The sequence below is a fragment of the Lagenorhynchus albirostris genome, chromosome 3 (assembly GCF_949774975.1).
Source record: "Lagenorhynchus albirostris chromosome 3, mLagAlb1.1, whole genome shotgun sequence".
Lineage (NCBI taxonomy): Eukaryota > Metazoa > Chordata > Mammalia > Artiodactyla > Delphinidae > Lagenorhynchus > Lagenorhynchus albirostris.
In genome coordinates, this window is record NC_083097.1 from 152,527,018 (window position 1) to 152,554,813 (window position 27,796).

The 27,796-nt window shown below is 53.6% G+C and overlaps 2 protein-coding genes and 1 long non-coding RNA gene across 17 annotated transcripts in view; 1 reads left to right on the forward strand and 2 right to left on the reverse strand.

The window, feature by feature from the left end:
- Positions 1-10,390, reverse strand: part of F12 (coagulation factor XII) — a 26,810-nt gene extending 16,420 nt beyond the window's left edge. The window contains 1 exon segment of the mRNA XM_060146391.1: positions 10,031-10,390. Coding sequence (XP_060002374.1) covers positions 10,031-10,390 — 360 coding nt within the window.
- On the forward strand, positions 10,272-25,968 carry GRK6 (G protein-coupled receptor kinase 6). Of its 15 annotated transcripts, XM_060144303.1 has the most exons (18): positions 10,311-10,440; positions 12,981-13,126; positions 14,105-14,200; positions 14,758-14,863; positions 15,132-15,244; positions 15,363-15,440; positions 15,789-15,889; positions 16,225-16,317; positions 16,428-16,491; positions 16,631-16,764; positions 16,999-17,247; positions 18,038-18,075; positions 18,167-18,256; positions 19,257-19,465; positions 19,556-19,693; positions 23,816-23,953; positions 24,036-24,170; positions 24,820-25,968. In XM_060144303.1, the coding sequence occupies exons 2-18, from the start codon at positions 13,091-13,093 to the stop codon at positions 24,928-24,930; spliced, it is 1,929 nt and encodes a 642-aa protein (XP_060000286.1). In that variant the 5' UTR covers positions 10,311-10,440; positions 12,981-13,090; the 3' UTR covers positions 24,931-25,968. The 15 variants fall into 15 exon arrangements, with proteins under 15 accessions (XP_060000294.1, XP_060000287.1, XP_060000290.1 ...); XM_060144311.1 differs by lacking the exon at positions 12,981-13,126 and having other exon boundaries at positions 10,272-10,440; positions 14,762-14,863; positions 24,363-25,968; XM_060144304.1 differs by lacking the exon at positions 12,981-13,126 and having other exon boundaries at positions 10,272-10,440; positions 14,762-14,863; positions 24,822-25,968.
- On the reverse strand, positions 25,891-27,371 carry LOC132517333 (uncharacterized). Its single transcript, XR_009539708.1, has 3 exons — positions 27,265-27,371; positions 26,477-26,693; positions 25,891-26,037 (listed from the first exon to the last, which is right to left on the reverse strand). It is a non-coding gene; the product is annotated as an uncharacterized LOC132517333 (long non-coding RNA).
- Positions 27,372-27,796: the final 425 nt, after the last annotated feature.

A 27,796-nucleotide genomic window follows, 5' to 3' on the forward strand; every position in this document is an offset into this window, starting at 1 on the left:
GACTATGATGAGGGCCATGGTAAGGGACCTCCCTGGTGGTCCAGTGGTTAAGACTCCACACTCCCAGTGCAGGGGGCCCAGGTTCGATCCCTGGTCGGGGAACTAGATCCCACATGCCACAACTAAAAGATCCTGCATGCTGCAACTTAAAAAAAAAAAAAAGATCCCACACGCTGCAATGAAGATCCTGTGTGCCACAACTAAGACCCAGTGCAGCCAAATAAATAAATAAATATTAAAAAAAAGACTGTGATGAAACTGAAACTGTGAGCTGTATAGATGAGATCATTAAAATGAAAGCATCTTCGTCAGTTCTTTTTTTTTATATAGCATTTTTAAATTTATTCATTTATCTTTGGCTGTGTTAGGTCTTTGTTGCTGCGCATGGGCTTTCTCTAGTTGCGGTGAGTGGGGGTTACTCTTCGTTATGGTGCATGGGCTTCTTTTCTTTTTTTTTTAAATTTATTTATTTTTGGCTGTGTTGGGTCTTCGTTTCTGTGAGAGGGCTTTCTCTACTTGTGGCAAGCAGGGGCCACTCTTCATCGCAGTGCGGGGGCCTCTCATTGTCGTGGCCTCTCGTTGCAGAGCACAGGCTCCAGACGCACAGGCTCAGTAGCTGTGGCTCACGGGCCCAGTTGCTCCGCGGCATGTGGGATCCTCCCAGACCAGGGCTTGAACCCGTGTCCCCTGCATTGGCAGGCAGACTCTCAACTACTGCGCCACCAGGGAAGCCCTCATGGGCTTCTTGTTGTGGTGGCTTCTCTTGTTGTGGAGCAGGGGCTCTAGGTGCACGGACTTCACTAGTTGTGACTTGCGGGCTCAGTAGTTGTGGCTCGCGGGCTCCAGAGCACAGGCTCAGTAGCTGTGGTGCATGGGCCTAGTTGCTCCGCGGCATGTGGGATCTTCCCAGACCAGGGCTTGAACCTGCATCCCCTGCATTGGCAGGCGGATTCTCAACCACTGCACCACCAGGGAAGCCCCCTTTGTCAGTTCTTGATTGCAGTTCTTGAATACAGTCCATGGCCTAGAGCTGCTCCCACGTTGGCTCCTTCCTCCTGATGAGAAGCCAGCTCTCCCTCCAAATGGAAGGGGCCTTTTAATTTATTTTATTTATATTTATTTTGGGCCACGTTGGGTCTTCGTTGCTGCGCGTGGTCTTTCTCTAGTTGTGGTTAGCGGGGCTACTCTTCAATGCGGTGCACAGACTTCTCATTGTGGCAGCTTCACTTGTTGTGGAGCACAGGCTCTAGGCGCATGGGCTTCAGTAGTTGTGGCTCGCGGGCTCTAGAGCACAGGCTCAGTAGTTGTGGTGCATGGGCTTATTTGCTCCACGGCATGTGGGATCTTCCCAGACCAGGGCTTGAACCCGTGTCCCCTGCACTGGCAGGCATATTCTTAACCACTGCGCCACCAGGGAAGCCTGGAAGGGGCCTTTTAAACAGGTCTTCACAATGAATAGGGCTTTGTAGGTGGGAAAGGGAGAGAACAGCTTCCAGGCAGAGTGAGTACTACAACTTCACAGAAACCTGAATGTAGCATGTCAAATGAAGAATGTGATGAGCACAGGGTGCTTTGTAGGGAATGTGAGATGAGGCATCCAGTCTGTTGGGACTGGAGATGGACATTCATGGGTATTTGGATGTTCAACATCTATTCCCCCTTCCTCTTCCTCTAGTCTCCCAGTTTCTATTTGGGGTCACCCCTCCCCCATTGTGTGGGGGAAGGGAAATTTCTAGTGATCACCTCCCACTCTGGAAGCCTAATGGACCAGATCACCCTCTCCCTATATTAACATAGTCAGAGGGGCCTAAACGTGGCCAATGGGCACTCTCTCCCAGGACTCTGAATCCTGAACAGGCCACCCAAGGATGGTGAAAAGAGCTGGGGTTGGAAGTCTGCCATTGCACCAACTGTGCCCCGACCAGATTGTCCCTGCTACATGGCATAAGTCAGGATGCCTTCCAAAAGCCAAGCTTAAGTAGCAAGGAAATTCAAATGCATCATTTCATATCATAAGAGATCTAGAGTGGAGGGGCTCCAGGAACAGTGCTTTCAGTGGTTTAACAATGTCATCAAGAACCCATGTTCCTTCTTCTTTTTGTTTACTATGGTCCTCAGTGTGTATACTTTCAGGCTGATTCCCTCATGGTCACAAGATGGCTGCCACAGCTCCAAGAATCACGTCTAAACTCCAGTGAAGAGGAACCTTCCCTTCCAGTAGATCTTTCTTAGAAATGAGGAAACCTTCCTCCCCCCAAAATCCCAAGAAGACCTCCCCTCATGGCTCAATGGCCACAACTGGGTTACCAGACACTCCTAAACCAATCTCTGGCAAGGGTAAGGGGATCTCCTGTCTTAGGCCAATCAACCCTGGAGCCAAGTCAGGCTGTGAGGTAAAGTAGCCACAGAAACAGAATTGGGACTCTGCAAAAGAGGAAGGGGAGTGGTATTGGATATTAGGTAAACAACCAAAGTGTCTGCTGTAATTCCTGCTTCCTTATCCTCTAGTGGCCCTTAATTCCTTCTTATTTCCAAGCCTGTTCCTTCTAGTTGATGCTATGAACCGCTGAGGGCATTCCCATAAAGTAAATTCCCTTTTGTTTAAGTAGCTAGAGCCATTTTCTGTTGCTTGCAGCCAAGGCCTTTCACTCTCCCTTATCCCTCAAGTCTAACCAGCCTCCAAGTTCTGTTCATTACACTGCCCACATATTTCTCAATTCCCTCCACTTCTCTCCATTCCCACTGCCTCTTTCTTTGACTTCCGTAAAATTAAAGGTATATACAGTGGCGGAACATAATTTGAGAACCTCTGGTGGACATCTGTCATTTCCCTTCTTTAGCATTCATTCTCCCTTTATCTAGTAAGAGCCCTCAATGTTTCTTTGGGGAGGGGCCCATTCCCCCTTCCATCAAGTGGATATAAGAAAGATTACCCCATCCCTCAGCTGAGGGTGGAGTGGGCATGTGATCCAGACCTGGTCAATTAGAACACTGCCTCTTTAGGAAAACTCAGGGTGCTAGATCCCTTATTCAAAGAGGAACATTTCTCATATTTGTTATTCTAGTTTATTTTCATTTAAAATCTTTTAGGTTAAGTTTAAGCTTTTTAAGAGTTAGTTTTGGAAATTGAAACACATTACTAATACTGTAGGAATTGGTGAGGACTTGACTTAAAACTTTCTTTGTATTGTGATTTCCTTTTGGGTGTATTTTGCTAAATGAAACTTGTTAAATTTTTTGTTAACTAAATTATTTCTTAAAATAAAGAGACTTTTTCACAATGAAAAAAAAAAAAAAACCTGCCTCTTTCTGTCTTCAGTGACTGGTTCAAAATGAACACCTGACCCAAATCAAACCAATGAGAGGCAACCCCGGGATTTTTGCTGGAATCAAGATAGAGCCTTTCTCTTTCTATAAAAGTTGCCATGTTGGTAGGAAGTGACCTTGAAGCTGCTGGCAGCCGTGTTTAGCATCTCAGAAACTGCCTGAGAATAAACACAACACTTTAAAAGCCAAGTCAGAATATGGGAAAGACAAATTTTGAGTGACACCATTTGAGACCTGGGATGCAATGACACTTGAAATCAGAACCACCACCTATACTTTTCAGTTACTTAAACCAATAAATTCTGGTTTTTTACTTAAGCCGGTTTTAGTTGCAACCAAAAGTCTTAACTGATGCAAGCAAGAATTCATGCATCGTTACCAGGAAGTTCCTAAAACAAAACAAAACCGCTAGTGATCAGCTTTGTAAGTCAGTAGCTTAAAGAATAGGAAAACAATGACCTTAGAAGCAGGGACTGGAGGGAAAAAAACAGCAACGAACTTCAATCAGGAAACCTTCAAATCCCTTCTTGAACCTCAAATCACTACCAAAACCTCAAATCACTACCAACCCCTGGTGTGACCATGGGTCAGGGGCTAAGTTTTTCTGAACCTAAAGAGGCCACGCCTCTTTAGGGAGGGGATGGCAGTCACACCATCTGGCAGGCTTGTAGAGATGCTTGAATGGGAATGCATGTGAAAGGGCAGAGCCTGGCATATGGTTGGGGCTCAGTCTATAGGAGTTTACAAAGAAACTTTCCCATATGGACACCCCCCCCACCTCAGCAATTTCTACATGCGTGCCCAGTTCCCCCTGAACATCTGGGTCCCTTCCATCAACTGCTTTGGATCAGAGCAGAAAGGCACCATCTCCTCACCCTGGTTTCTGTCTTTCCATACCTGGGGTGTCAGTCTGTGGGATGAGAAGGGAGAAACCATCAAGTTCCTGCTCACAGGTTCCTGGATCCACAGACACACACAGACCCCACTCCTCTGTAGCAGAGACTTGGGGGCGTACATTTCAAGAGGTGGCAGAACTGCCTATTCAAAGACAAGTTTAGGGGGTCAGAAGGTACCCAGCCCATCATCCTTCATTCCTCTCAGTCAGTGGCACCATTTTTATCCCAGTCATTCAGGCCACCACCATGGAACATTTGTACAAATGGAAGCCACTCCTTCCTCCAGACCAGTGCTGCCTGTCAGAACTTCGTCAATGATGGAAATATTCTCTACCTGTGTTTTCCAATACAGTAGCCATTAGTCACATGTGGCTATTAAGCACTTGAAAAGTGGCTAGTATGACTGAGGAACTGAATTTTCATTTTATTTAATTTTAATTTAAATAGCCACACGTGGCCAGTGGCTACTGTACTGGACAGTGCAGCTCCACAGTGTGACAAGAGGGAGAGGTGTATGAAATACTGTTGGAGAGCTACACAGGCCCAGATCGAGTTGGGCCCTGGTAGGCCAAGGGGAAGAGTTTGGGTTTTATTTTTAAGTGTAATGGGAAGTTAATTATCTACTACAGCTAATAAGAGATGACAAATTGCTCCCAAATTTAGCGGCTTAAACTACAAACATTTACAGGCATACCTCATTTTATTTCACTTCAAAGATAGTGCGACTGGGGTAAGGTCCACTTCCAAGTTCATTCACAAGGCTGTTGGCCTCAGGTCCTTCTTGACTGTTGGCCAGAGACCTCAGTTCTGGCCATGTAGGCCTCTGCATAGAGCAACTCCCTTGAGGGTGAGCCAGCAAGGGGGTGAGAAGGCACCTAAAACAGAAGCCACAGCCTTTTAGTAACCTGATCTATGAAGTGACATTTCAACACTTTGGCTGCATTCTTTTCACTAGAAGTAAGTCATTAGGTCCAATCCATGCTTGAGGAAAGGGGATCACATCAGGGGGTGAATATCAGGAGGAGGGATCATTGGGGTCATCTTAGAGGCTGCCCACCCCAGGAAGCCACCGGGGGGTTCTGAGCAGGAGAGTGACAGGACCCGGTTGATTGTTTCTAAAATAAGCAATAGAGTCACATGATACAAGATTAAAGTCCAAAAGCCTATAAGGGGACTTCCCTGGTGGTCCAATGGTAAAGAATCTGCCTGCCAATGCAGGGGACGCGGGTTCGATCCCTGGTCAGGGAACTAAGATCCCACATGCTGCGGGGCTACTGAGCCCTTGCACCTCAACTAGAGAGCACGCGCGCCACAACTAAAGAGCCCACCTGCCCTGGAGCCCGCACGCCACAAGTAGAGAGAAGCCCACGCACCACAACAGAAAAAAGATCCCGCATGCTACAACAAAGACCTGACACAGCCAAAAATAAAAATAAATAAATAAATACAAATCATTTAAAAAAACAAAACAAAACAAAAAACCGAAACAAAGGGTATAAGATGAAAAGCCCCCCTCTAGCCCTGTCCCCAGCCACTTAACTCCCCCTTCCTATAGGCAACCAATGTTCCCATACCTCATGTGGCCTTCCAGAGGGGGGTCCATGCGTACAGAAGCAGATTCATCTGTAGGAGTTAGTGTTGTTCACTAAATATTTCCAATTCTATTCTCCTTCCAGGCGTACAGTCGTTATTCCAGAATCTATTTCTCTGTAGCAAACCACTCACAACTTAGTGGCATAAAACACCAACTTATTAGGCTGATGGATTTTGCGGGTTGGGAATTCAGACAGGACACAGCAGGGATGGCTGTCTGCACCACAATGCCAGGGGCCTCAGCTGGGGCCGATGGGAATGCCCGGGAGCTGGAATCACCCAGGGCTTCTTTGCTCAACTGTCTTGTGCTCTAGGTGGGACAACTGGAAGGCTGGGCTCAGCTGGAACTGTCAACCATAGCAGAGCAATGACCAATCTACACGTGAACAATCTATTCAGTGTGGGCTTATCACATCACAGCACAGCTGATGAGCCTGAAGGAACATCCTGAGAGAACAAGCATTGCAAGAAACCCAGGCTCCATGGCCTTTTGTGACCTGGCCTCAGATCTCATGTGTATCACTTCCACCATATTCTACTGATGACAAGAGTCACTAAAGCCAGGCCAGAAGTAAGGACAGGGAAATGAGAGCCCACCTCTTGCTGTGTGGGTGGCAAGGTCACAATGCAGAAATGCCTGTGGGATGGGAGTGTATTGCTACATTCATCTTTGGAAAATACAATCTCCCACAGTAGTGTCGGACCTCCACACCCTTCTCAACTTAGTTGTGGCCATGTGGTTGCCTTAACCAATGAAATGTGAGCAGAAGTGACTTGTGTCACTTTCAGATGCAAGCTTTAAGGGCCATCATATGATTCCCCACATTTCCTTTTACTGCCTGACATTGCAGAAGCGCAGATTGACAGGGAGTCTCTAGTGTCCTGGGTCCCTGAGTGACTACTCCTAGTGGAGCCTCCCAACTTCCCAACAACCTGCACTGGACACAAGGTGTACCTGAGAAGTTAACTTTTGTTGCTTTAAGTCACTGAAATTTGGGGATTGTTTGTTACTGCAGCATAACCTAGCCTATCCTGACCTTTTGTATACAACTACTAGCAAACCCTACCCACTGTTCTGTACTTTGCTTTTTTCAATTTTTTTAAGATTTTTAAAATATTTATTTAATTTATTTATTTGGCTGTGCCAGGTCTTAGTTGTGGCATGCAGTATCTTTTAGTTGAGGCATGCGGGATCTAGTTCCCTGACCAGGGATTGAACCCAGGCCCCCTGCATTGGGAGCATGGAGTCTTAGCCACTGGACCACCAGGGAAGTCCCACTTTTTTTATTTAACAATATATCTTGGAGATTGTTTATATCAGTACATGAAGAGCACCCCGACAGTTTTTTTTTTAAAGCTACATAGTATTCCTGTACAGGAAAGGACCAAATTTTACTTAACTAGTCCCTATTAAGGACAATTAGTACATTTGGTGTTTTTGGACAATGCTGCAGTGAACAACCTTGAACATTCATTTCTTATTTTGCTTGAGTGCAATTATATTTGTAGGATAAACCCTAGAAGTGCATATGTCAGACGAATGGTGGCAGACTTCCCTTTTAAAAAGGATCACTTTGGTCATAGCTAGAGAACGGGTTGAAGAGTCAGAACCCAAGAGTTGTGTGTGATACCATCCCCTCCTCACCCCATATCAATCACCAAGTCTTATTCATTCGAGCTCTGTGATAGCTCTCAACCTGGCCACTTGTCTGCACCCACTGGCCACTGCCCCAGCACAGTGCATCATTCCTCTCTCCAGTGATTCCTATTAAAAGGGCCTCCCACCTGTCTTACTCAGGATACTTGGCTCTAAACAATGAAGCTGATTCTGGGTAACTTAGGCAGACAAGGAACTGATTGGATGCTCTTGGATGCTTGCTGAATTTCCCTACCCCAGGAAGGGCCTGGCTCGACCACCTCCCCCTCTTCTTCCACTGCCACCATAATGAACCCTAAATGGTCCTCTGATGTCTTATGTTAATCACTTGCTTTGGATTTCAAAGACCTGCTTGCAAACATTGGAAACGCTCCAGGTACCAGGGACCTTAGAGAGGAAATTCTGCCTCCTCTCTGATTTCCCTAGTGGAAAGCAGGGCCTGCCTCTGCATTTTATAGGTTTCCTCCCAAAGGGGAGGGGTGTTCAGATGCTGGGCGTCAAAACAATCGGTGTTTACAAGTCAGCCTAGGCCCCTCTCTCCCCACCCTTCACCTCACCCCTAGCACAGTGTGGCTGAGTCAGCAAATATGATCAAACTACTCCCTGGTTTAGCACACCCTGGACAGCTCCCCACTACTCTCAAAATGAAGTCCAGACTCCTTACCTAGCTTCCAAGGACCTCCCTGATCCAGGCCTCTTCAAGGCCTCCCCATGCACACCCCAATGTGTACCTGAAAGTCTAGTTCAATGCTCTGCCCTCAGGTGCCAAATGCATGAGCCCTTAACCACCTTCCTCTACAGAACTCTGAACATGTGCTAGCCCTCTAGCCAGAGGCTCTTTCCCTCCCACTCCAGTTACCTCTGAAACCTGCACATTCTCACTTAACTCTCAGGTCTCACTTAGACACAACACCCTTCACTGGGTGAGGTACCTGCCCTTTGTCCTACTGACCACTGGGTTTCCTTCCTTCAAAGTACTTTTCTTTATTCCCCAAAGTATCCTAGATCCATGCACTTTTCTCCATGTCCACTGCCACCTTCTCAGTCCAAGCAACCATCCTCTCGCTCCTGGAATTCAGTAGGCTCCCAACTGCTCACTCTGCTTCCACTCTTGGCCCCCTGAAAGTCTACTAGCTAGAGTGATCTTTTAAAAGTATAAGTCAGGAACTTCCCTGGCGGTCCAGTGGTTAAGACTCCGTGCTCCCAATGCAGGGGGTGTGGGTTCAATCCCTGGTCGGGAACTAAGATCCCACATGCCACATGGCCTAAAAATAAAATAAATAAAAGTATAAATCATCCTTTCAAAGGCTCCACATTTCATTTAAGAAAAACAAACAAACTCCTCTCCATGGTTTACAAAGCCTTTCAGGATCTACCTAGAATCCCTGCTCCTTCAACTCATCTCAGACTTTGGGCCCTGAAGCTACACAGGCCTTCTTCCTGTTCCTTGAACATACCAAACTTACTCTAGGCTCAAAGCTTTGCACTTGCTGTTGCCTCTGCTTGACACTGTTCCCCTAGATCTTTGTGTGGTTGGATCTGCTCAAATGTCACACCCTGAGACCATTTCCCCTATTTTGTCTTAATGTCTTAATAGCACTTGTCACTACCTCAGACCATACCATTTATTTGTTTACACATAGGATTACCATATTTATCCCCCTTCTAGCAGGTAGGCAGAGAGATTGACTATTTTGCTGGCACCACTGTATTCCCTAGCACCTGGCCCAGTGCCTGGCACAAAGTGCATGCTCTGTATTTTTGGATGAATGAATGGATAGGAATCAGAGAAGCCTAGTTGAATAGGACTCTGCCTTACCCGCAAGTTTGGGCAAGCCTCCGTTTCCTGGTGTGTGAAGTGAGGGTGGAGGGAGTAGGATGTTTAGCTAGAAGGTGTTGATTAGCTGTAAAATTTCGGCGTTGTTTTCTCCCTAGTCCTAGGCCCGCAGCCCTCCACTGGACCTTAGCTCCCCACCTATATAATGGGTGTGAGCTCATTCCCTACGTCTTGGGGTGGTAGCGCTGCCTTATAAGGCAGCAGAGGCCGAGGGCGGACAAGGCCGTGTGGGTGGAGAGAAATCACAACATCCGGCTGTGGGGGCGGGGTGGGGCGGGGCTGGGGCGCCCGCGGTGGCCGGCCTGGAGGCCTGGGAGCAGCTCGGAAAGCCGGCACCCTCCTGTGGGCCTCTCCCTGCTAACGATGTGCGCCCTCCAGAATGGGCCGGCCCAAAGGAATACGGCTGGATACACGGCCCGAACTTGCTTGAGGCTGGCCTGCAAGAGGCCCAAGATACCAAGCGCATCCCCTACAAACCCTGGACAAGCCAAGGCGAGCCAAAAGGACCTGGCCCACACCCACATCTAATGGCCCAATCAGAGTGCAAAGCTGAGAATGACTGACGCTTCCTTCATCCAATCAAATACAAGAGATCCGGGGCGTGACCCAGAGGACCCACCTCTTTTGTCCCAGCGGAGGGCTCGGCCCTAATTGGCAGTTTGGTATCCTACGAAGGCCCAGAAATTCGAACGTAGAGGCTGAACCCCACCGCAGACCAACCAGGAAGAGGTGACGTTTTAAGTCCCGCCCCCTGTTCCTTTGAACGAATTCCTGGCTCTGGGGGCGGGGGATGATGAAGAGGCTGTCTAATGGGAAGACGGCGCGGCGAACGCTCTCCCGGTTATTGGCTGAGTAAAGTAAACAGTGGGCGGGCCGGGGCGGGGCGTGCCGGCGTAGGGGTGGCCCCCGGGAGGGGGCGCAGAGTGCTCGGCGGGCGGCGGCGGCCGGGGAGGCCCGGGAGGCCGCGGCGCGGTCACTGCGAGCCGAGCCGAGCCGCGCCGATCGCCATCCGGCCCCGGCTCCCTCGCGCAATCCCGGCCGGTGGCGCGGCCCGGCGGGCCCGGCGGCGCCGCAGCCCATGGAGCTCGAGAACATCGTAGCGAACACGGTGCTACTCAAGGCCCGGGAAGGTGAGGCTGTTGGGTGAGGAGAACGCGGGCGCGCGGCCTCAGAGCTCGACCGGGTGCCTCAGCCGCCCGATCCCCTAGGGCAGCTCGCTCCGTGCCCCGCACCTCGCGCAGACACGAGCCCTTCCGTCCTGTGGTCCTCTTTCTCCGCACCTGCCCCCCGGGAGCTGGAGCCCAGCAAGGGGTGGGTCAGGCCGCCGCCCGCGCGGCGAGGAGGTGGGGTCGTGGTGAGGGAGTGAGAGGAGGAGAGAGGAAGGAAGAGGGAAGGGTGGGACCCCAGCCCCGGGAGAGCCTCTCTGAGCCCTCTCCCAGGTAAGAGGTAAGAAGATGCCCCAGGAAGGGAAAGGGGCAGCCCACACCCCACGTGCCCGGGCCCAGACTCCGGCGCCCAGCCTGGGCCGGCACAAAGTTGGTGCAGGGTAAAAGGTTTGGAAAATAAATTAACCGAGGCTCTGCCGTAGCACAGCCTTTGCGAGGTGGGGAAACTGCTGGTCATATATGCTACCAGCATGACTGCCACTTGCTCGGTGCCTCAGGACACTGGGGACAGAGGTGAATGGGTCACAGTTTTTGCCCTCGGGAGTAGTGGGGCAGATGGGCACAGAAAAAACTGGAAGCTGAGTTTTGAAGGAAGGGAGGCATGCCAGGCTGGTAGGACTGTTAAGTGCAAGGCCTGGCAGAGGGAGCCTGTCTTGTGAACCTAGTGTTGCTGAGCTCCTCAGACATTACCAGGCACCTGCTCTATGAGGATCCTGGGGATGCATAGGGACCAGACTTGGTCCTCATTGCCTTGCGGTCAGTCTGCCCCTCACCTGCCACTGTTCACCTCAGTAACATAATCACCGAACACCTACTCTGTGCCCTGTCCTGTCCAGGGTGCCAGGGACCAGCAGAGAAGACACTTCTTTTTGGAACTCTAGGGCAGGGAGGTCAGGACTCTTTGCTGGGGTTTCAGGCTGAAAAAGACATCTGCTTCACCTTTCTGACCTATTTTACAGGTGGGAAACTGAGGCTTAGATCAGTGACTAGCCCCAAGGACACACAATGAGACTGGTTGACTCACGCCTAGGACACAGGATGTCCCCAATGCAGTCTGTAGGAAACCCAGAGGAACCCCCACCTGGCACAGCATCTGGTGCCCCCTGCCTGCCCAGTGCATGTTGACCCTGGGGAAGTGCTGCCTGGAAATGGGCATGGCAGTCTGGGTCCTCAGTGCCCAGAGCCTTCCTTATCTCCTGTCCATTATCGAGTCCTGGGGCTAGGCCTTCCTCCCAGCCTCTGGGGGCATCTGCCGATTCTGTTCTGCCTCGTCATCCAGCCATCCAGGGAGGAGGGGTGGGGAGAACCTGGCCAGGCCTCCCTCCCTAGGGCTGTAGCCAGTTCAGGCCTCAGGCCTGCTGAGAACCCTGCCTTGCCTAACTAGAGAGTGTGGGCACCTTCTGATAGGCTTCCTCAGGAGGCATAGGGGGTTATGGCCAGACTGAGACCAATGCCTTCACTGGAGAATCCTTACTCCAACCTGGCTCTGTCCCTCTCACCTGGGTGGCTCTAGACAAGTCTCTTCTCTCTGAACTTCAGTAACTCTTTTTGTGGGATGGTTGAGGGTGGGACCTGAAAACTAAAGGAAATCCCAGTTGTCACTGAGTTTTGAACCCTGGTCTGTAGATTGAGTGCATTGGAATCACTTCATGAGCTGGCTGACAGCTTGGACCCCAGGCCTTTGCCAGCTTCCCAAGTGATCTGAGGCCCTGAGTGATTTGGGATTGCATGTATTCAGTTGACACCCGATGCCAGGCATGTTTGCGGTGGGAGAAGAGCTTGGGTTGTGGTCCTAGGGAGCTGGGTTCAAGTCCTGACTCTGGGACCTCCAGCCTTCGTAATCTTGGACCAATTGACTCCTCATTTCAGGGCCTCGGTTTTCTCATAAAATTGGGCCAGGTCTGGAAGGATTGCTATGAGGATGAAGTGGGACAGCACTGGAGGTGTGAACCCTCACTTAGTCCTCCTTCCTTTCCCAGGCCCCCAGAGGCACGGGGAGGGGACCAGGCTGGGGTGGGGAGGAGCCCCACTGACTCTGGTGGCAGTTCCAGGACAGGATATTTGCATGTGACTCTGCTGCTGCCTTGATGTGGCTGGGAGGAGGGAGAGGAGGAAGTAAGTGATGGGGGTAGCAGGCGGATGGAGAGGTGGGGGAGGAGTTCCCCTTCTGGGGAGGCCTTGCCCTGGGTTGGGGGGTGGGGGTCTGTTGCTCACTCACAGTGGAGCAATGACTGTGGGGTATGCTGGGTGCAGGCTGCAGGAGGGCTGCTAGCAGGTTTCCCAATGGGTACCCTACAACACTTCCTCTTCCAGGCAGCTTAGGTCAGGGAGCCTATTGGAGGACCCAGCCTTGCCCTCTCCCCAGACGGTGGCTCCTCTTGCACCACCTGCCTTCAGCCAGGCCAGATGGAAACAAGGCTGGGGAAACTGAGGCCAGGCAAGGGATAGTGGTGGCCTGAGGTTGCCACTGAGTTGTTGGAGCTGGGACCCACCTCTTGCCACAGCTCTACTGGGTACTGGACACAGACTCTCCTGGTCACCATCACAATACCTCTGGAGATGGCTCTGGACCTGAAGTACACATGGAGAAATTGAGGTTCCTAGAGAGCAAGTGATGGGCCTGAAGTGTAAAGTGGAGATTCAAACCCAGGTCTGTAAGATTCCAAGACTCAGGCTCCTTCCACCATTTTCAACCTCATGGCCCACAGGCCACATCTAGCTAGATCTCTAACATGTTTTATTTATTGGGCTGCAGTGGGTTTTTTAAAATATAGGAACCAATATTTCATGGAACAGTCCAGAGTCTCAGCTGATTTTGAAAAGTCAAAAGAGCTGGCCACACTGGGCCAGCATTCCTGCCTAGTAACAATCAAGCAGTCAGCCGTGGTTGTGCTGCAGCTGCCCCCGTTTGAAGCGGCATGCCGGGTCCAGTTCCCACACTCCTCACCACTCCCTGTTGTCTACCATCTGGCCCACATTTACTGTACCTGTCTGGCTCTGTAGGCATTTGAGCTGCTACCCTGGTCTCAGCAGCTACAGATGAGGGGTCAGCTAGGTAAAATGAGGCAGGTAGCAGGACCAGGAAAGCAGGAGTAGGGATCCTGAGTGTCAACCCTCCTGCCACCACTTTGTTTGCGTCTCTGATAGCTCTGATGCAGGGCCTCGTAATAGGGGCCTGGAGCCTACCTGGTGACCCAGGCTGCCCTCTGCCTCTGGCATCTCTCAGGCATGTCCCACATGTCCTGGAACATCTCCCTTCTGGGCCTTGACTTACACAGTTCCCACCACTATCGTGTCCTTCTCTTTCTTCACCTGGGAAACTCCTACCTGGTAGGAAGAAGCTGAGGCCTGCCAAAGCTACCTGGAAACCCCACTCTCCCCCAGTGGCTGGCCTCATGCCCCTCTTGGCTCTTCCAGCCCAGAAGCCCCTAGCAGGTGGGCCTAGGGGCCCATGTTTGTCCTGGAACCCAGCGAGGGCATGTTGCAGCACACGGAAGGAAGGCCCGAGGTGCCTCCCAGAGTGGACTGGGCCTAGGCTGGGCCCTGAAGGCCTCTGGATTGCACTGAGGGTGGAGGGGAGGCACGGCAGTGGCGGGACTCGAGACCCAGCACCTGTTTGCTTCCACAGGTGGTGGCGGGAATCGCAAAGGCAAAAGCAAGAAATGGCGTCAGATGCTGCAGTTCCCTCATATCAGCCAGTGCGAAGAGCTGCGGCTCAACATTGGTGAGACCTGGGTAGAGACGGGGGCTGGGGTGAAGAGGTGAGAGGGCCTTGCTGGTGCCACGGGGCCTCCCCCAAGACCTTGCCTCAGGGTGGAGGGGCAGGGTTGGGGGTTTTGGGGAGCAGAGAAATTGAGGCCGCACCACCAACCCAGTTTCAGTTCCTGGGCTTGGGCTGGGTGGAGGGCAGAGAGCACATAGGACAGCAGCGGGTGGTTGGGGTAGGCGTGGGGAGGAGGACGGGGTCAGATTGGGGGCGATCTGAGGGAAGCAGCGGAAGGGAGGGCCTCAGGTGAGCAGGGCTCGCAGAATGGAGCGGAGGGTGCTTCAGGGGCTGGAGTCAGCCCTCACCGACTGCCCGGGGAGCCCCAGGCCTGTGCTCAGCCCCACCCAGCCTGGCCCTGCAGGTGCCCCGCAAAACCTTAACGAGAAGGGCCAGGCCCCCTCTGAAGGCCTGCACGTGGGCTAGGAGTACACCATGGCTGCTTCCACCGCCGCGAAGGAGGCCTAGCCTCGAGCTCGCCGGAAGCCACAGCTTCCTCCCACACTTTCGCCAGGCAGTCAGCAGGTGTGGGCCGGGCCCAAGCCGGGCCGGAACCTCACAGACCACACCCAACCCCAACTGTGACGTATGCAAGTGGTGTGAACCAGGAGACAGCGGCTGGAAGTGAGGACCCCGGCTCTGGAGCCACACTCCTGGCTGTGTGACCTTGGGCTAATCACTTATCCTCTCTGGGCCTCGGAGTCCCAAGCTATGATGGCAGTAACAGTAGTGCCACCTCATTGCTGTGGTGAGGGTTCTAAAGGAGACAATGGCTGCCATACTGCAGGGCTGGAAGCTGTTGTTAGGGCCCCGGGCCTGGTGGTGTGGACAGGAGTGCCCTGCCGGTGGGCTCCAGGTCCAGAAATCCAACAGCTCCCACCCCTGCCTGCAGAGTGTGACTACCACAGCCTGTGCAAGCGGCAGCCCATCGGGCGCCTGCTATTCCGAGAGTTCTGCGCCACGAGGCCCGAGCTGACCCGCTGCATTGCCTTCCTGGACGGGGTGGTGAGTGCAGCCCAGCCCAACACCAAGGGTGGGCAGAGGTCCCGGGCCACATGTGCCCCATCTCCCCACACCTGTTGCTGTACCCAAACCCCAAGCTTCTCTGCCTCCCACCCCGCAGGCTGACTATGAAGTGACCCCTGATGAGAAGCGGAAGGAGTGTGGGTGGCGGCTAATGCAGAATTTTCTGAGCCACACGGTAAGTGAGCACTGATGGAGGGATGATGGCAGCGGGTAGAGCTCAGTGATGGGGAGAGGATTGACCACAGCTCAGGCAGAGAGTGCCCTGGAGCTGCTCCAGGCTCACCAGGCAGCATTGCAGGCATGGAGCCCAGGAGGGTGGGCTGGGGCTCTGGACCCTGCAGCCTGCCAGCAGCTCTGCTTCACTCTGCCTCAAGGGGAACAGCAGAAACCAAGTTCAGCAACTGGGCAGGCTGGCGCACCTCCAGCCCATAGCCACCCCAGCACAGTCCCGAGGTCTCTGCCCTGGGAGTGGGTGGCTGGCCAAGGGAGCCCCTGCACTGACCTGTCTGTGGCTTGTCCCTAGGGTCCCGACCTCATCCCTGACGTCCCCCGGCAACTGGTGACTAACTGTGCCCAGCGGCTGGAGCAGGGGCCCTGCAAAGACCTCTTCCAGGAGCTCACCCGGTAAGCCTCTCCCTGCCCATAGGCTGAGAATCGTGTCCTGACGGGTGGGTTTCTGTGGACCCAGAAGGCTGTGAACAGTTCAGCAGGTGGTGAGGGAGCTCAGCCCCTCACCCCAGCCTTGCGCCAGCTCTGTGACCTTGGGCAGGTTGCCTCCCCTCTCTGTAGCCTCTTGGGCTTCAGCCAGGATGCATGTCTCCCACCTAGGTGGGTTAGCAAGAGGGCTGGCTGAGGATGCTGCGTTTCAGGCTGAGCATACACACAACAGGGGGCCTGGCCCATCAAGCCAAGAACTTGGGGTGTCAGGGGCTGACCAGTGGGCTGGGTCTTCTCGATAGGCTGACCCACGAGTACCTGAGTGTGGCCCCTTATACCGACTACCTCGACAGCATCTACTTCAACCGTTTCCTGCAGTGGAAGTGGCTGGAAAGGTGAGCTCCTTGAAGGCTGGGCTGGGCTGGGCCAGGCCAGATTGTGGGGGCTCTCATGGGCGTCAGGCCCCTGATCAGCTAGTGTTTGATCCCCAACCCCTTGTCCACAGGCAGCCAGTGACCAAAAACACCTTCAGGCAGTACCGAGTCCTGGGCAAAGGTGGCTTTGGGGAGGTGAGTGGCCAGGCCAGAGCCCAGCAGAGTGCAGAGGTGGGGTAGGGTGGACCCTGACAAGCCCCTTCCCCCTTTGAGCCCCTGTACCCCCAGGAAGGGCACAGCTGGTCCCCATTTGCCCCATCTACCCTGGCTACAGGTATGTGCCTGCCAGGTGCGGGCAACAGGCAAGATGTACGCCTGCAAGAAGCTGGAGAAGAAGCGGATCAAGAAGAGGAAAGGGGAGGCCATGGCCCTCAATGAGAAGCAGATCCTGGAGAAAGTGAACAGTAGGTTTGTAGTAAGTACAGACAGGAGACCCTTCCCTTTCCCCTGGCCACGCCTGCTCTCCCCACTCGCTGGACTAAGATCTCTTCCCTGCCACAGGCCCCCTCTAGGCACAACTGCCTCCCTTGTCCTCAGAGATGCCTGGGAAGGGTGGGTTTGGGAAATTGACACCTGGCCTAGGGAGCAGGCTGGGCCCCAGGGAGTGGTTCTAAGAAGGATTTTTCGGGCGGCTGGCACCAGCCCCCCCACCAGGTGGCCCATGGCCCCTGCTTCAGGGCTCGGACCCTCTTGGTCACAGGTGAGCTTGGCCTACGCCTATGAGACCAAGGACGCGCTGTGCCTGGTGCTGACGCTGATGAACGGAGGCGACCTCAAGTTCCACATCTACCACATGGGCCAGGCTGGCTTCCCTGAGGCTCGGGCCGTCTTCTACGCAGCAGAGATCTGCTGCGGCCTGGAGGACCTGCACCGGGAACGCATCGTGTACAGGTGCAGGGGTGTGGCCCTCCTGGCCAGGGGCCGCAACTGGGCTTGGGTGGAGGCTGCAGAGAGATGTTGGTGTGCTGGGGCTGTCACTGCAGGCGCAAGTCTGTCTGGGCTCTGGCTGGGGACTCCACACTCACCCACACTAGGCAGACTTGAGAGGCTCAGAACCCAGGCTCTGGGGTCTGGTTGACCACGTGTGAATCCCGGCATTGTCGCCCCTCTCTCACTCTGTGACCTTGGCCACTCAGCTCCCTGCTCACAACACCATTTTCTTTCCTGGGAAGCAAAGACTATATATAACTCCTGCTTCTCAGGTTGTTGTAGGGAATGAATGAGATAATGCTGTAAAGTACATAGAACTCGGTAGTGGAGAGCTCCTCTTACTACTATTACTGGTGATGATTTCATTTGAGCCTCACAACAGCTCCATGAGGAGATGGATGAGTAGCCTCATTTGACAGATGGAAAAGGTAGAGTTAGCCACCAGAGTGGAGGGAGAGCACTAGAGGTGAACAAAGCTGCTGGTGATGTCTGGGAAGCTTCCCTCTGAGTGGGAACTGCCTTCCACTTGCCTAGCGAGTCCCAGGAGTCCTGGCTGCATAGATCCTTCATCTGCTCCCTCAGGTTGGGGCTGCTGCCAGGGAAGGCAGGGCTGTCTGTCTTCTGGCAACAAAAGGCTCCCACACCTTGCTGCACATCCCATCCTAGGGGGTGAGCGAGCTAGGAGGGGGTGGCCCTGTCTGGCTGCTGGGCAAACTGAGCAGCATCTGATCCTGCCCTTCTCTCCCCACAGGGACCTAAAGCCAGAGAACATCCTACTAGATGACCACGGTGGGTGAGGGGCCACAAAGGGTGGGAGAGGCATGGGGGAGGTCTGGCCCACCTGCCTAACGGGCCTCCCTGCTTCTCCATCCACATTCAGGTCACATCCGCATCTCCGACCTGGGGCTGGCAGTGCACGTACCTGAGGGCCAGACGATCAAAGGCCGTGTGGGCACTGTGGGCTACATGGGTGAGTCTCCCTTCCCCCTGGCCCGCCAGCCTCCTGGGTCCTCTATCTGTCTTGGGCCCAGTCCCACCACCCCTGTTGGGAAGTCTCCTGTACCTCAGGAAATAGAAAGAGCTGATGTTCTTCTTTTATAGATGAGGAGACCAAGACTCAGCCAGGGCCCCACACACTGTGAATCCACAGCATTCACTCACTACATATTCATTGAGCTACTCCTACTGGCTGGGCCTACAGGTGGCTACCAGTGAAAGACAAGGGCCTCATACCTGTTTCCATGGCCCCGGCTCTCCACTCCCGAGACCTGCCCATGCTAGAAGTGGGAGTGCCCATCTGTGGCGGAGGCCAAGATGTGGCCCCAAATTCCCCTTAGGACCATGTGACACAATAGACAGAGCTCCAGCTATGGGCTCCACCTCTTCCTTGTTATGTGTCCTCGGGCCGGACATTCTGCTTCTCCCAGCCTCACTTTCCCTGACTGTAAAGTGATCATCACCTACTCCCAGGGTTGCCTTGAAGATGAAAAGAGGTAGTAGAGGCAAAAATCCCTACCTGCCTGTCCTGGCAGGCAGTAGCTATCCAGCAAATCAGTTGCTGTCTTCTTTCCTCTCTTTGATATTAAATCTAGAGGTTGCAAACTGGCAGCCACACTAGGCCTAATTTGGCCTCCATCTGTGTTTAAATCAAATTGTTTTTCAAACAATCTGAATTGATTGCCAACATTTGATAACCCAGACAGCTTCATGTTAAAAATACGGATTTCTGACTTCTCTTGAAAAGTCAGAAGACGTGGCCCCCTGCAGGGCCATACCAGCGCACTTTGATGGGATGTGTGCTCTCCAACTCACCTCAGTCCCCACCGGGCTGCTGATGTTGCCTGCCTGGGTGGTGCCAGTGGGTGTCTGAGCTGGTTACCCCACCTTGACATGCATGCTGGGCATTCCTGGGGCCCCGGGGCACAATTCCGCCTCCTGCCCCGCCTTAACTCCTGTGCTGTCCCTCCCAGCCCCAGAGGTGGTGAAGAACGAACGGTACACATTCAGCCCGGACTGGTGGGCGCTAGGCTGCCTCCTGTACGAGATGATCGCAGGCCAGTCACCCTTCCAGCAGAGAAAAAAGAAGATCAAGCGGGAGGAGGTGGAGCGGCTGGTAAAGGAGGTGCCCGAGGAGTACTCAGAGCACTTTTCCCCGCAGGCCCGCTCGCTCTGTTCCCAGGTACAGCAGCCAGCAGGAGGCCCAACCGGCCAGGGCTGGGGCTGGGGGCGCCTCTCCCGGGGCTACCCTGACCACCCTGCCTTGCTGTAGCTCCTCTGCAAGGACCCTGCTGAGCGCCTGGGGTGTGGGGGGGGCGGTGCCCGCGAGGTGAAGGAGCACCCCCTCTTCAAGAAGCTGAACTTCAAGCGGCTGGGAGCCGGCATGCTAGAACCACCCTTCAAGCCTGATGTGAGTGCTGCCCCCTCCTGCCGAGGGCAGGGCCAAGCCCTGGCTGGGGGGCAGGGGTGAGCGGGAAGGGTTGGGGGCTCTTGGAGGATTGGTTGGGACACCCTCATTGCAAGTGTTAGAAAACTCAAGTGTGTTAACCAGCAAAACAGAATTCACCGGGCTCAGAAAAATGAAAAGCTGTGGGAGAGGCCTTGCTTTTGGCCCACCCGATCCAGGGCTCCAACAATGTTGCAGGAATTCCGTCTTCCTCTCTCTGACCACTACTGGTCAGTGTGCAGGCTTCTCTTTCAGGCAGCTGTCCCCAGGGTGTGGCAGGCCTACATCTTAACAGCTCAGCCACCCTAGAAGACAGAGAGTGCCTCTTGCCCAATAATTTCAAAAGAAGTCCGAAAAGGAAAAACAAGGCCTGAGGCTGATGCTCATTGCCTGATTGCCCAGAGGCCCCTCAGCAGCCACACCTGGATCCTATACCCACCTGAGCCACTGCCAGTGGTGGGAGATCGGTTTCCCAAAGGAAAACTAAGATGCCTTGCCAGCAGGGGAAAGGCCCATTGGGCTGGCAAAATATCTGCTGCCCACTACACCTGGCAATGCTGACCTCCTGTCTGGGAGCAGGACACTCCCCTCTGCAGAGTCTCACTCATTTACTGAGCATCTCAGTGGGTCAGGCATCCTCCTGGCAGAAACATCCTCGAGTCATCAAATTCTAAGTGGCAGAAGCCCAACTCAAACTTACGCCCAACATGGAGCTTATTGGTTCATTTGGCCAGAAAGTCCCAGAGTAGGGCCAATGTCAGGGTTTCATACCATGTTGTCAGGACTCCATCTCTTGGCTCTGCTGCAGCCTGTTGACTGTTCTCCCACTGAATTCAGGCTTCTCTGTATAAAGTCATAGGGAAGGTTCTGATTGGCCAAGATTAGATCACGTGCTTGCCCCCCCTCTCATGTGTAAAAGGACTGGGACCTGTGATTGACAGTTCACCAGGAACACGGGGGAGGAAGGTAGGTGATGGGCAGGCCAGGTTGGTGGCTGTCAACCATGCACGTGATTGTTTACACATTCAACAAATATTCTGAGTGCCCATATGTACCAGACCTCAGAATTAATAGAGTCAACAGGACCCAGTCCTCCCTTCATGTTCTAGTGGGAAGACACAGCAAAATAAACCAGTAAGTGAAAAAAGAGTTGTGGGGAGGTGGGAGTATTTCTAGACAGGATGGTCTCTGAGGAGCTGTTGGTTAAGTAGAAGCCTAAAATACGTGAAGGACAGAGCTGTACCAGGATTTGGGGCATGAGCATTCCAGGGAGAAGGAGCAGCCAGGCATTAAGATCCTAGTACAGGGACCAGCCTTGAGAGGTGGAACAGCAGTGAAGGCCAGTGTAGTTGGCATGAGCATGTGCAGGGAACGTGGAGCAAGAATGTGAGGTGGGGGTGTGGGCCACAGAGCAGGAGAGCAGGATCGGGAGTGGGAGGCCACCTAGTGGGCTGCTGCCTCTGCAGAACTGCATCTTGTAGGTGGGTCTCACCAGCAACCCACGGTTTTAGCCTTGCTGTGGGCAGTTGAACTGAGAGCCTGACTTCCGGCAGCCTGCCTCAGGGCTGGCCCTGCCACTCGAGTTTACTCCTCCTTCCCTGCACACCAACCTTGAAAATCAGTGCCCTGGAGTTTGACTTTTTTTAGAAGCAGCAGATGAAAAATGTGCTTGATGATGATATAGTTTTTAACAGCTTTATTGAGTTCATATACCATACAACTCACTCCTTGAAAGGATATAATTAAATGGCTTTTAGCATAGTCAGGTTGTGCAACCATCACCGCAATCAATTTTAGAACGTTTTCATCACCCCTCCCCCCAAAGTACCCCATACTCATTAGCAGTCATTCCCCATTCTCCCCTCCCCTGGCCCTTGGCATCCACTCTTCGACCTTTTGTGTGTGTGTGTGTGTGTCTGCGTTGTGTCTTCGTTGCTGTGCGCGGGCTTTCTCTAGTTGCGACAAGCAGGGGCTACTCTTTGATGTGGTGCACGGGCTTCTCATTGCGGTGGCTTCTCTTGTTGCAGAGCACAGGCTCTAGGCATGCAGGCTTCAGTAGTTGTGGCTCACGGACTCTAGAGTGTAGTCTCAGTAGTTGTGGTGCATGGGCTTAGTTGTTTCACGGCGTGTGGGATCTTCCCGGAACAGGGCTCGAGCCCGTGTCCCCTGCATTGGCAGGCAGATTCTTAACTGTGGCGCCACCAGGGACATCCCTACTAATCTACTTTATGTCTCTCTATATTTGCCTATTCTGGACATTTCATATTAATGGGATTATATAATATGTGGTCCTTTGTGACTGGCTTTTTGCACTTTGCATACTGTTTTCAGGGTTCACCAATGTTGTAGCATTTATTGGTCCTGCATTCCTTTTTTATGACTGAATAATATTCCATTGTATGAATATGACATATTTTGTTTGTTCATCAGTTGATTGACATTAGGGTTGTTTCCACTTTGGGGCTATGATGAATAATGCTGTTTTGAGCATTCACATACAAGTTTTTGTGGGGACATATGTTTTCATTTCTCTGGGACATACACCTAGAAGTTGAATGCTGGCTCATATGGTAACGCTATGTTTAACCTTTTGGGGAACTGCCAGACTTTTCCAAAAAGCGGCTGTATGATTTTACATGATAATATTTTGACATCCTTAACAGTAGGACTTAGAAAAAAATGTAACGATGAAAAAAGAAGTGGCCTTCTGGAGTGAGGTGGGCTCCTGGCAGAGGGCTGGGGGCGCAGAGAGGTGGGAGGAATGTTCTAATCCTTTGGTTGGCTGTGAAGCAGAAGGGGATGGAATATGCCATTGGACATCCCAGGACAGAGGACCTATCAGCTCCAGGCCCCGCATGGAGTACCCAGCTGAGATTCAGTCTGCGCTGCCCTCACCAGTTGCACCTAGACAGCTGTATACAGGTGGAGGGGGGTGCCTGTTGCTGATTCCGTATGGCACTGTGGGGGCTGTTTGGCCACCGTGGGTCAGCTCTGCAGCCTTGTCAGGCAGTGAGCAGTGAGGGATAATGAGCCCCAGTTTAGAGGGGAACTTGGGCCTCAGAGAGAAGGGACTGCCATGCTCAGGAAGTGCATGGGGCACTTGTGTTTTGTTTTGTTTTGGAAGTGTAGTAGATTTACAATGTTGTGTATTAGTTTCTGGTGTACAGCAAAGTGATTCATATATATATATGTACAGATGTATATATGTGTATATGTGTGTGTATACATATTCTTTTTCAGATTCTTTTCCATTGTAGTTTATTACAAGGGATTGAATATGGTTCCCCACGCTATACAGTAAGACTGTGATGTTTATCTATTTTATATATTGTAAAATATATCTGCTAATCCCAAATTCCTTATTTATCCTCCCCCCTTCCTCTTTGATAACCATGAGTTTGTTTTCTCTGTCTGTGAGTCTGTTTCTGTTTTGTAAATAAGTTCATTTGTATCATTTTTTTAGATTCCACATATAAGTGATGTCATACATATAAGTGATGTCATGTTAAATATATTTGTCTTTTTTTTTTTTTTTTTTTGGCGGTACGCGGGCCTCTCACTGCTGTGGCCTCTCCCATTGTGGAGCACAGGCTCCGGACGCACAGGCTCAGCGGCCATGACTCACGGGCCCAGCCGCTCTGCGGCACGTGGGATCCTCCCGGACCGGGGCACGGACCCGTGTCCCCTGCATCGGCAGGCAGACTGTCAACCACTGAGCCACCAGGGAAGCCCAATATATTTGTCTTTGTACGACTTACTTCACTTGGTATGATAATCTCTGGGTCCATCCATGTTGCTGCACATGGCATTATTTCATTCTTTTTTATGTCTGAGTAATATTCCACTGTACATTATTTATATACATATGCCACATCTTCTTTACCCACTCATCTGTGGATGGACACTTAGGTTGCTTCCATGTCATGGCCATTGTTAATAGTGCTGCTGTAAACACTGGGGGCACCTGCAAACCAGGAAGCTGCAAGGGTCAGGGCAAACCCAGCCCCAGCTCAGGGTTGAGCTGCCCTCCTGTCGAGGAGGGGTGTGTGTGGTGTTCCTGTCTAACCACTGCCTCTGTCCCCCCAGCCCCAGGCCATTTACTGCAAGGATGTTCTGGATATCGAACAGTTCTCCACAGTTAAGGGTGTGGAGCTGGAAGCCACTGACCAGGACTTCTACCAGAAATTTGCCACGGGCAGTGTGTCCATCCCCTGGCAGAATGAGGTGGGGACCTGCCCAGCTGATGGGGTGGGCTCCAGAGGGGCACCCTTGGGGTCAGTACTCACAGCTACCTGTTCTGTGGCAGATGGTGGAGACCGAGTGCTTCCAGGAGCTGAATGTCTTCGGGCTGGATGGCTCGGTTCCCCCAGACCTGGACTGGAAGGGCCAGCCACCTGCACCCCCAAAGAAGGGACTGCTGCAGAGGCTCTTCAGTCGCCAGGTAACCCCCAGCAGTGTCCTACCTGGGTCTCCCACCTTGCTCCAGGGGACGGTGGGTGGGAGGCAGAGCCGGTGCCTGCATGCGCGGGGAGTAGGCATCCTCCAGCCATGTCAGCGGTGCCCAGGGTCTCTGGCCTCATTCCCGCCTGTCCCCCACCCCCGGCTGGGCTCACGGCCTCTTTTCTCTTTCCAGAGGTGAGCAGTGTGGGCTCCCCATGGGTTGGCCTTGCTGCCCGGCCTTGGGGAGCCACAGACAGCCCTTCCATGGCAGAGGCGAGATGTGGGCGAAAGAAGTCTGGTGCCCGCTCCCTACCTCCCCCTCCCCACTGCTTCCGTGCCCAGCACCTGCAAGCTGCTAGCCTTGCTTAGCCATCTGTCTCCCCATGCCCTGCCTCCACCGGCCCCAGGGGAGAGGGCCCTGGCAGAGCCTGGGATCTACCTGGTCCTCCTCACTTCAGCCTGTTGCCAGCAGCCTCTGCACTGATGTCCACACATGTCTGGCCTGAGCTGCTGCTCTGGGCTCCTCGTGGGGAGCCCCCTCCTTGGAGCACGGAGCTCCTGGTCTGCCTGGCAGGGCCGGCCCAGGTGACGGCCCTGGTAGCTAACTGCGCCTGCTCTGCCTCTCTCCCTCCGTGTCTTCCCCGCCCTCCAGGACTGCTGTGGGAACTGCAGCGACAGTGAGGAAGAGCTTCCCGCCCGCCTCGAGCTCCCCACCCGCCTCTAGCCCCCAACCTGAGGCCCCGCCGGGCGGTTGGCGGTAGCAGCTACTCCAAGCGCTGTTTACAGTTTTGCACAGTGGTCTTCCCCATTGTCCACTCAAGTTGTGGCCTGGGGAACACAGCCGGAGCTGTCCCCAGTGCCCTCTGCCCCTCAGCCCCTGGTCTGGCTGAGTTTGGCAAGGCCTGGACTGTCCCTGGGACAAAGGTGCGTCCCTTCAGCTCTTGTCTGTGGAGCTCGGGGCTTTCTGTATTTATGTCTTTGTACGAATGTATATAGCAACCAGAGCGTTCTTAAGACCCACGCTGGAGCCGGCAGAGGGGCTGCTGCCACACTCCAGGCACCTCAGGCCCAGCTCAGACGGGCGAGGTTGGGCCAGGCCAGGCCCCTGGGCCCCCAGCACTGTGCTTGCCACCGCCGACCTCCGAGTGAGACTCGTGCCTGCCCCTGCCGCCCTGGGCTTAGGCCGCCACCTCTGGGGCCCAATACTGTCCCTTCTCAGCACCTGTCAGAGCTGGATCTGGGACCTTTCTGTCCCCTAGGCCTGTGCCAAAGTGTGACCAGAGATTGGGCTGACCCTGGGACCCCTCAGTCCACTGCCCAGGCTGTCCCAGATGGGTCTGCCTCTGCCTTCCAGCTCCCAGGTCACCTCGTCCCTTGTGCTGGGCCCTGTCCTGAAGACACCTCGTGCAGAAACACCCCAGCCCAGGCCAGGGGAAGGGTAGGGGTGGGGGTGTCCCTGACCAACCCTCAAACATTCCAGACTCCCCTCATAACAGACACATGTGCCCAGCAATAATCCACCCCTCCCAGTGTGTGCCTGTGGTGTGTGTGTGTGTGTGTGTGTGTGAGAGAGAGAGAGAGAGAGAGAGAGAAGGGGGCAGGCGAGGCTGTGGGCCTGCACCCTAGGCCCCAGCCCTGGCCCCTCCCGGACTGTGATGGCCATCCTGGTCCCAGTGTTAGGGTAGCGTGGGATTACAGGGTCCCAGTTTTTCCATATTTAAAGCCAATTTTTATTACCCATTTTGTCCAATATAAGCTGCCACATGTCTCTGTGTGAATACAGTCCGAGCACAAACCTGGCCAGCTGCCCCTGCCTGCCTCTTTCTTGCCCCTGGTGGTCCAGGGGTCTTCCTGCTTCCCTGGCCCTGCTGGAAGTGGAAAGAGATTGGAAGTGGGGATAGTGGCGGCTGCCCTTCCAGCAAGGCCCAAGGGCCCCCAGGGCCGATCTTGGGGTAGCCTCTCCAGGCAGCCAGGCTTTGGTGGCCTCTGGGCCCAGCAGCTTCCTCAGCAGGTTGAGGCCTCAGAAAAGAAGCCTTGGGTCCCCGCTAGGTATGGGTCTGGCTCTGGAACCACTAGGGTGTGGGCCTGTGCTGGAGAGGTGGGCTCAGCTGGCAGTATCCCCTCCGAGGCCAAGGTGGCCTGGCTGCCGCTCGTGGGTTTGGAGCGGCCTGGGGAGTAAGGTGGGAGCTGCTGTTAGGAACACCTGCCCAGTCTGTCTTACCTGGACACCTGCCAGCTAGGAGCACCTGTCCAGTCTGTCTTACCTGGACACCTGCCAGTTAGGAGCACCTGCCCAGTCTGTCTTACCTGGACACCTGCTGTGTGATTTGCCCAGGGCCAGTACACATGTGTTAGAGCCATTCCTCTGCTTTGCCTTTGAAGCAGGAAATGTGGCTGGGCAGAGACAGACACTGGTGATGCTGGAAGTTAGGCTGTGGCAAGGTGGGTGGAGACCAGCCATGTGGCCATCAGGGAAGATTCTCTGAAGGTAGCAGTTGAGCCAGGTCTTGAAGGAGACATTCACCTGGGGGACAGAGGAAGTTGGGGAGCATTCCACCTGTGCAGAGACTTGGGAGTGGCAGCCTGTTGACCACAAGTCTGTCCCAGACTTCACAAGTCTTTTCCTGGTCTGTAGCATCCCAGTGGCCCCAGCCCCCCAGGGATGCTCTGTAACCACCATAAGTGTTTGTTCCTTGCCTCTGGGCTGGGTACCCAGTGCCACAGAGGCCACATGAGCTTTGCAGTTGGATAGCTCTGGGTTCAAGTACTAGCCTGGCCACTTGCCAAGCTGCCTTTGCATAGGCCCTTCCCTCGTCTGGAAAGCTGGGTGTGATACCCATCGCCTCACTGGGCATCTATGAGAATCCAACTAAGTAGCCAGTCACCCCCTTGAGCCCCTGGGTCACTGGCAGGACTCTTGCCTGTTGGGGGTATGTGGGTGCTGGGGGTCAGGCTGATGGCTATCTTAAGGACAAGTCAAGGTTCCAAGTACCAACTTTGAAGGGGCCTCTGGTGGCGGCCTAGCTCTTGGTATGTGGAGTGCACACCGCTGCTTCTATTGACTTGAGGGAAATGGGGTAGGGAGAGGGCCTTACCTAGGTCTTCCAGCTGGTGAGCGGCCATTGCAGTTTGGAGAGGAAGCCAGCTGAAGATGAAGAAGCTGGAGGTGAGAGGTTGGGGCCTGAGGTGCTCCAGGCTTTCTTGTGGGTGGTGGGGGGAGATAGGTATTAGTGTGCAGAAGCCACAGCCCAGCTCTGGGCAGGTGTGCGAGGGTAAATGAGTGCCAGGTAGCCGGGTGGGTCCAGACCTCCCACCAGACTCCCCTTAGGCTAGGTAGGAACTTCTTGGTTAGGGTTCAACCCACCCTAAAGTTCTTACCACAGTGGATGCTTGGCAGAGAAAACTCCCAGAATTCACTTCTTAACAAGCCTTGCCCAAGTTCACCTCCTCCATCCAGCCCTATGGTAAGAGCTGGGGGACCCAGATGGAAATGAGGCCCCTGCCAGCTTCGAGCTCTGTCTGGTAGGCAAGCAGACGTGGGGACAGTGGGACCCAGTGTGATCAGCACTGTAGCAGAGATGATGCTGGGACTGGGGGCCAACACCAAACAGGGGAGGCCCCTTGCCA

Bases quoted from the DNA above. Each gene is read 5' to 3' on its own strand.
- GRK6 (XM_060144303.1), top strand. From the start codon at position 13,091: ATGGGCCTGAAGTGTAAAGTGGAGATTCAAACCCAG. The intron at 18,076-18,166 runs GTGGGTGAGGGG...ATCCACATTCAG, and splicing joins CATCCTACTAGATGACCACG to GTCACATCCGCATCTCCGAC. The intron at 24,171-24,819 runs GTAACCCCCAGC...TCCCCGCCCTCC, and splicing joins AGAGGCTCTTCAGTCGCCAG to AGGACTGCTGTGGGAACTGC.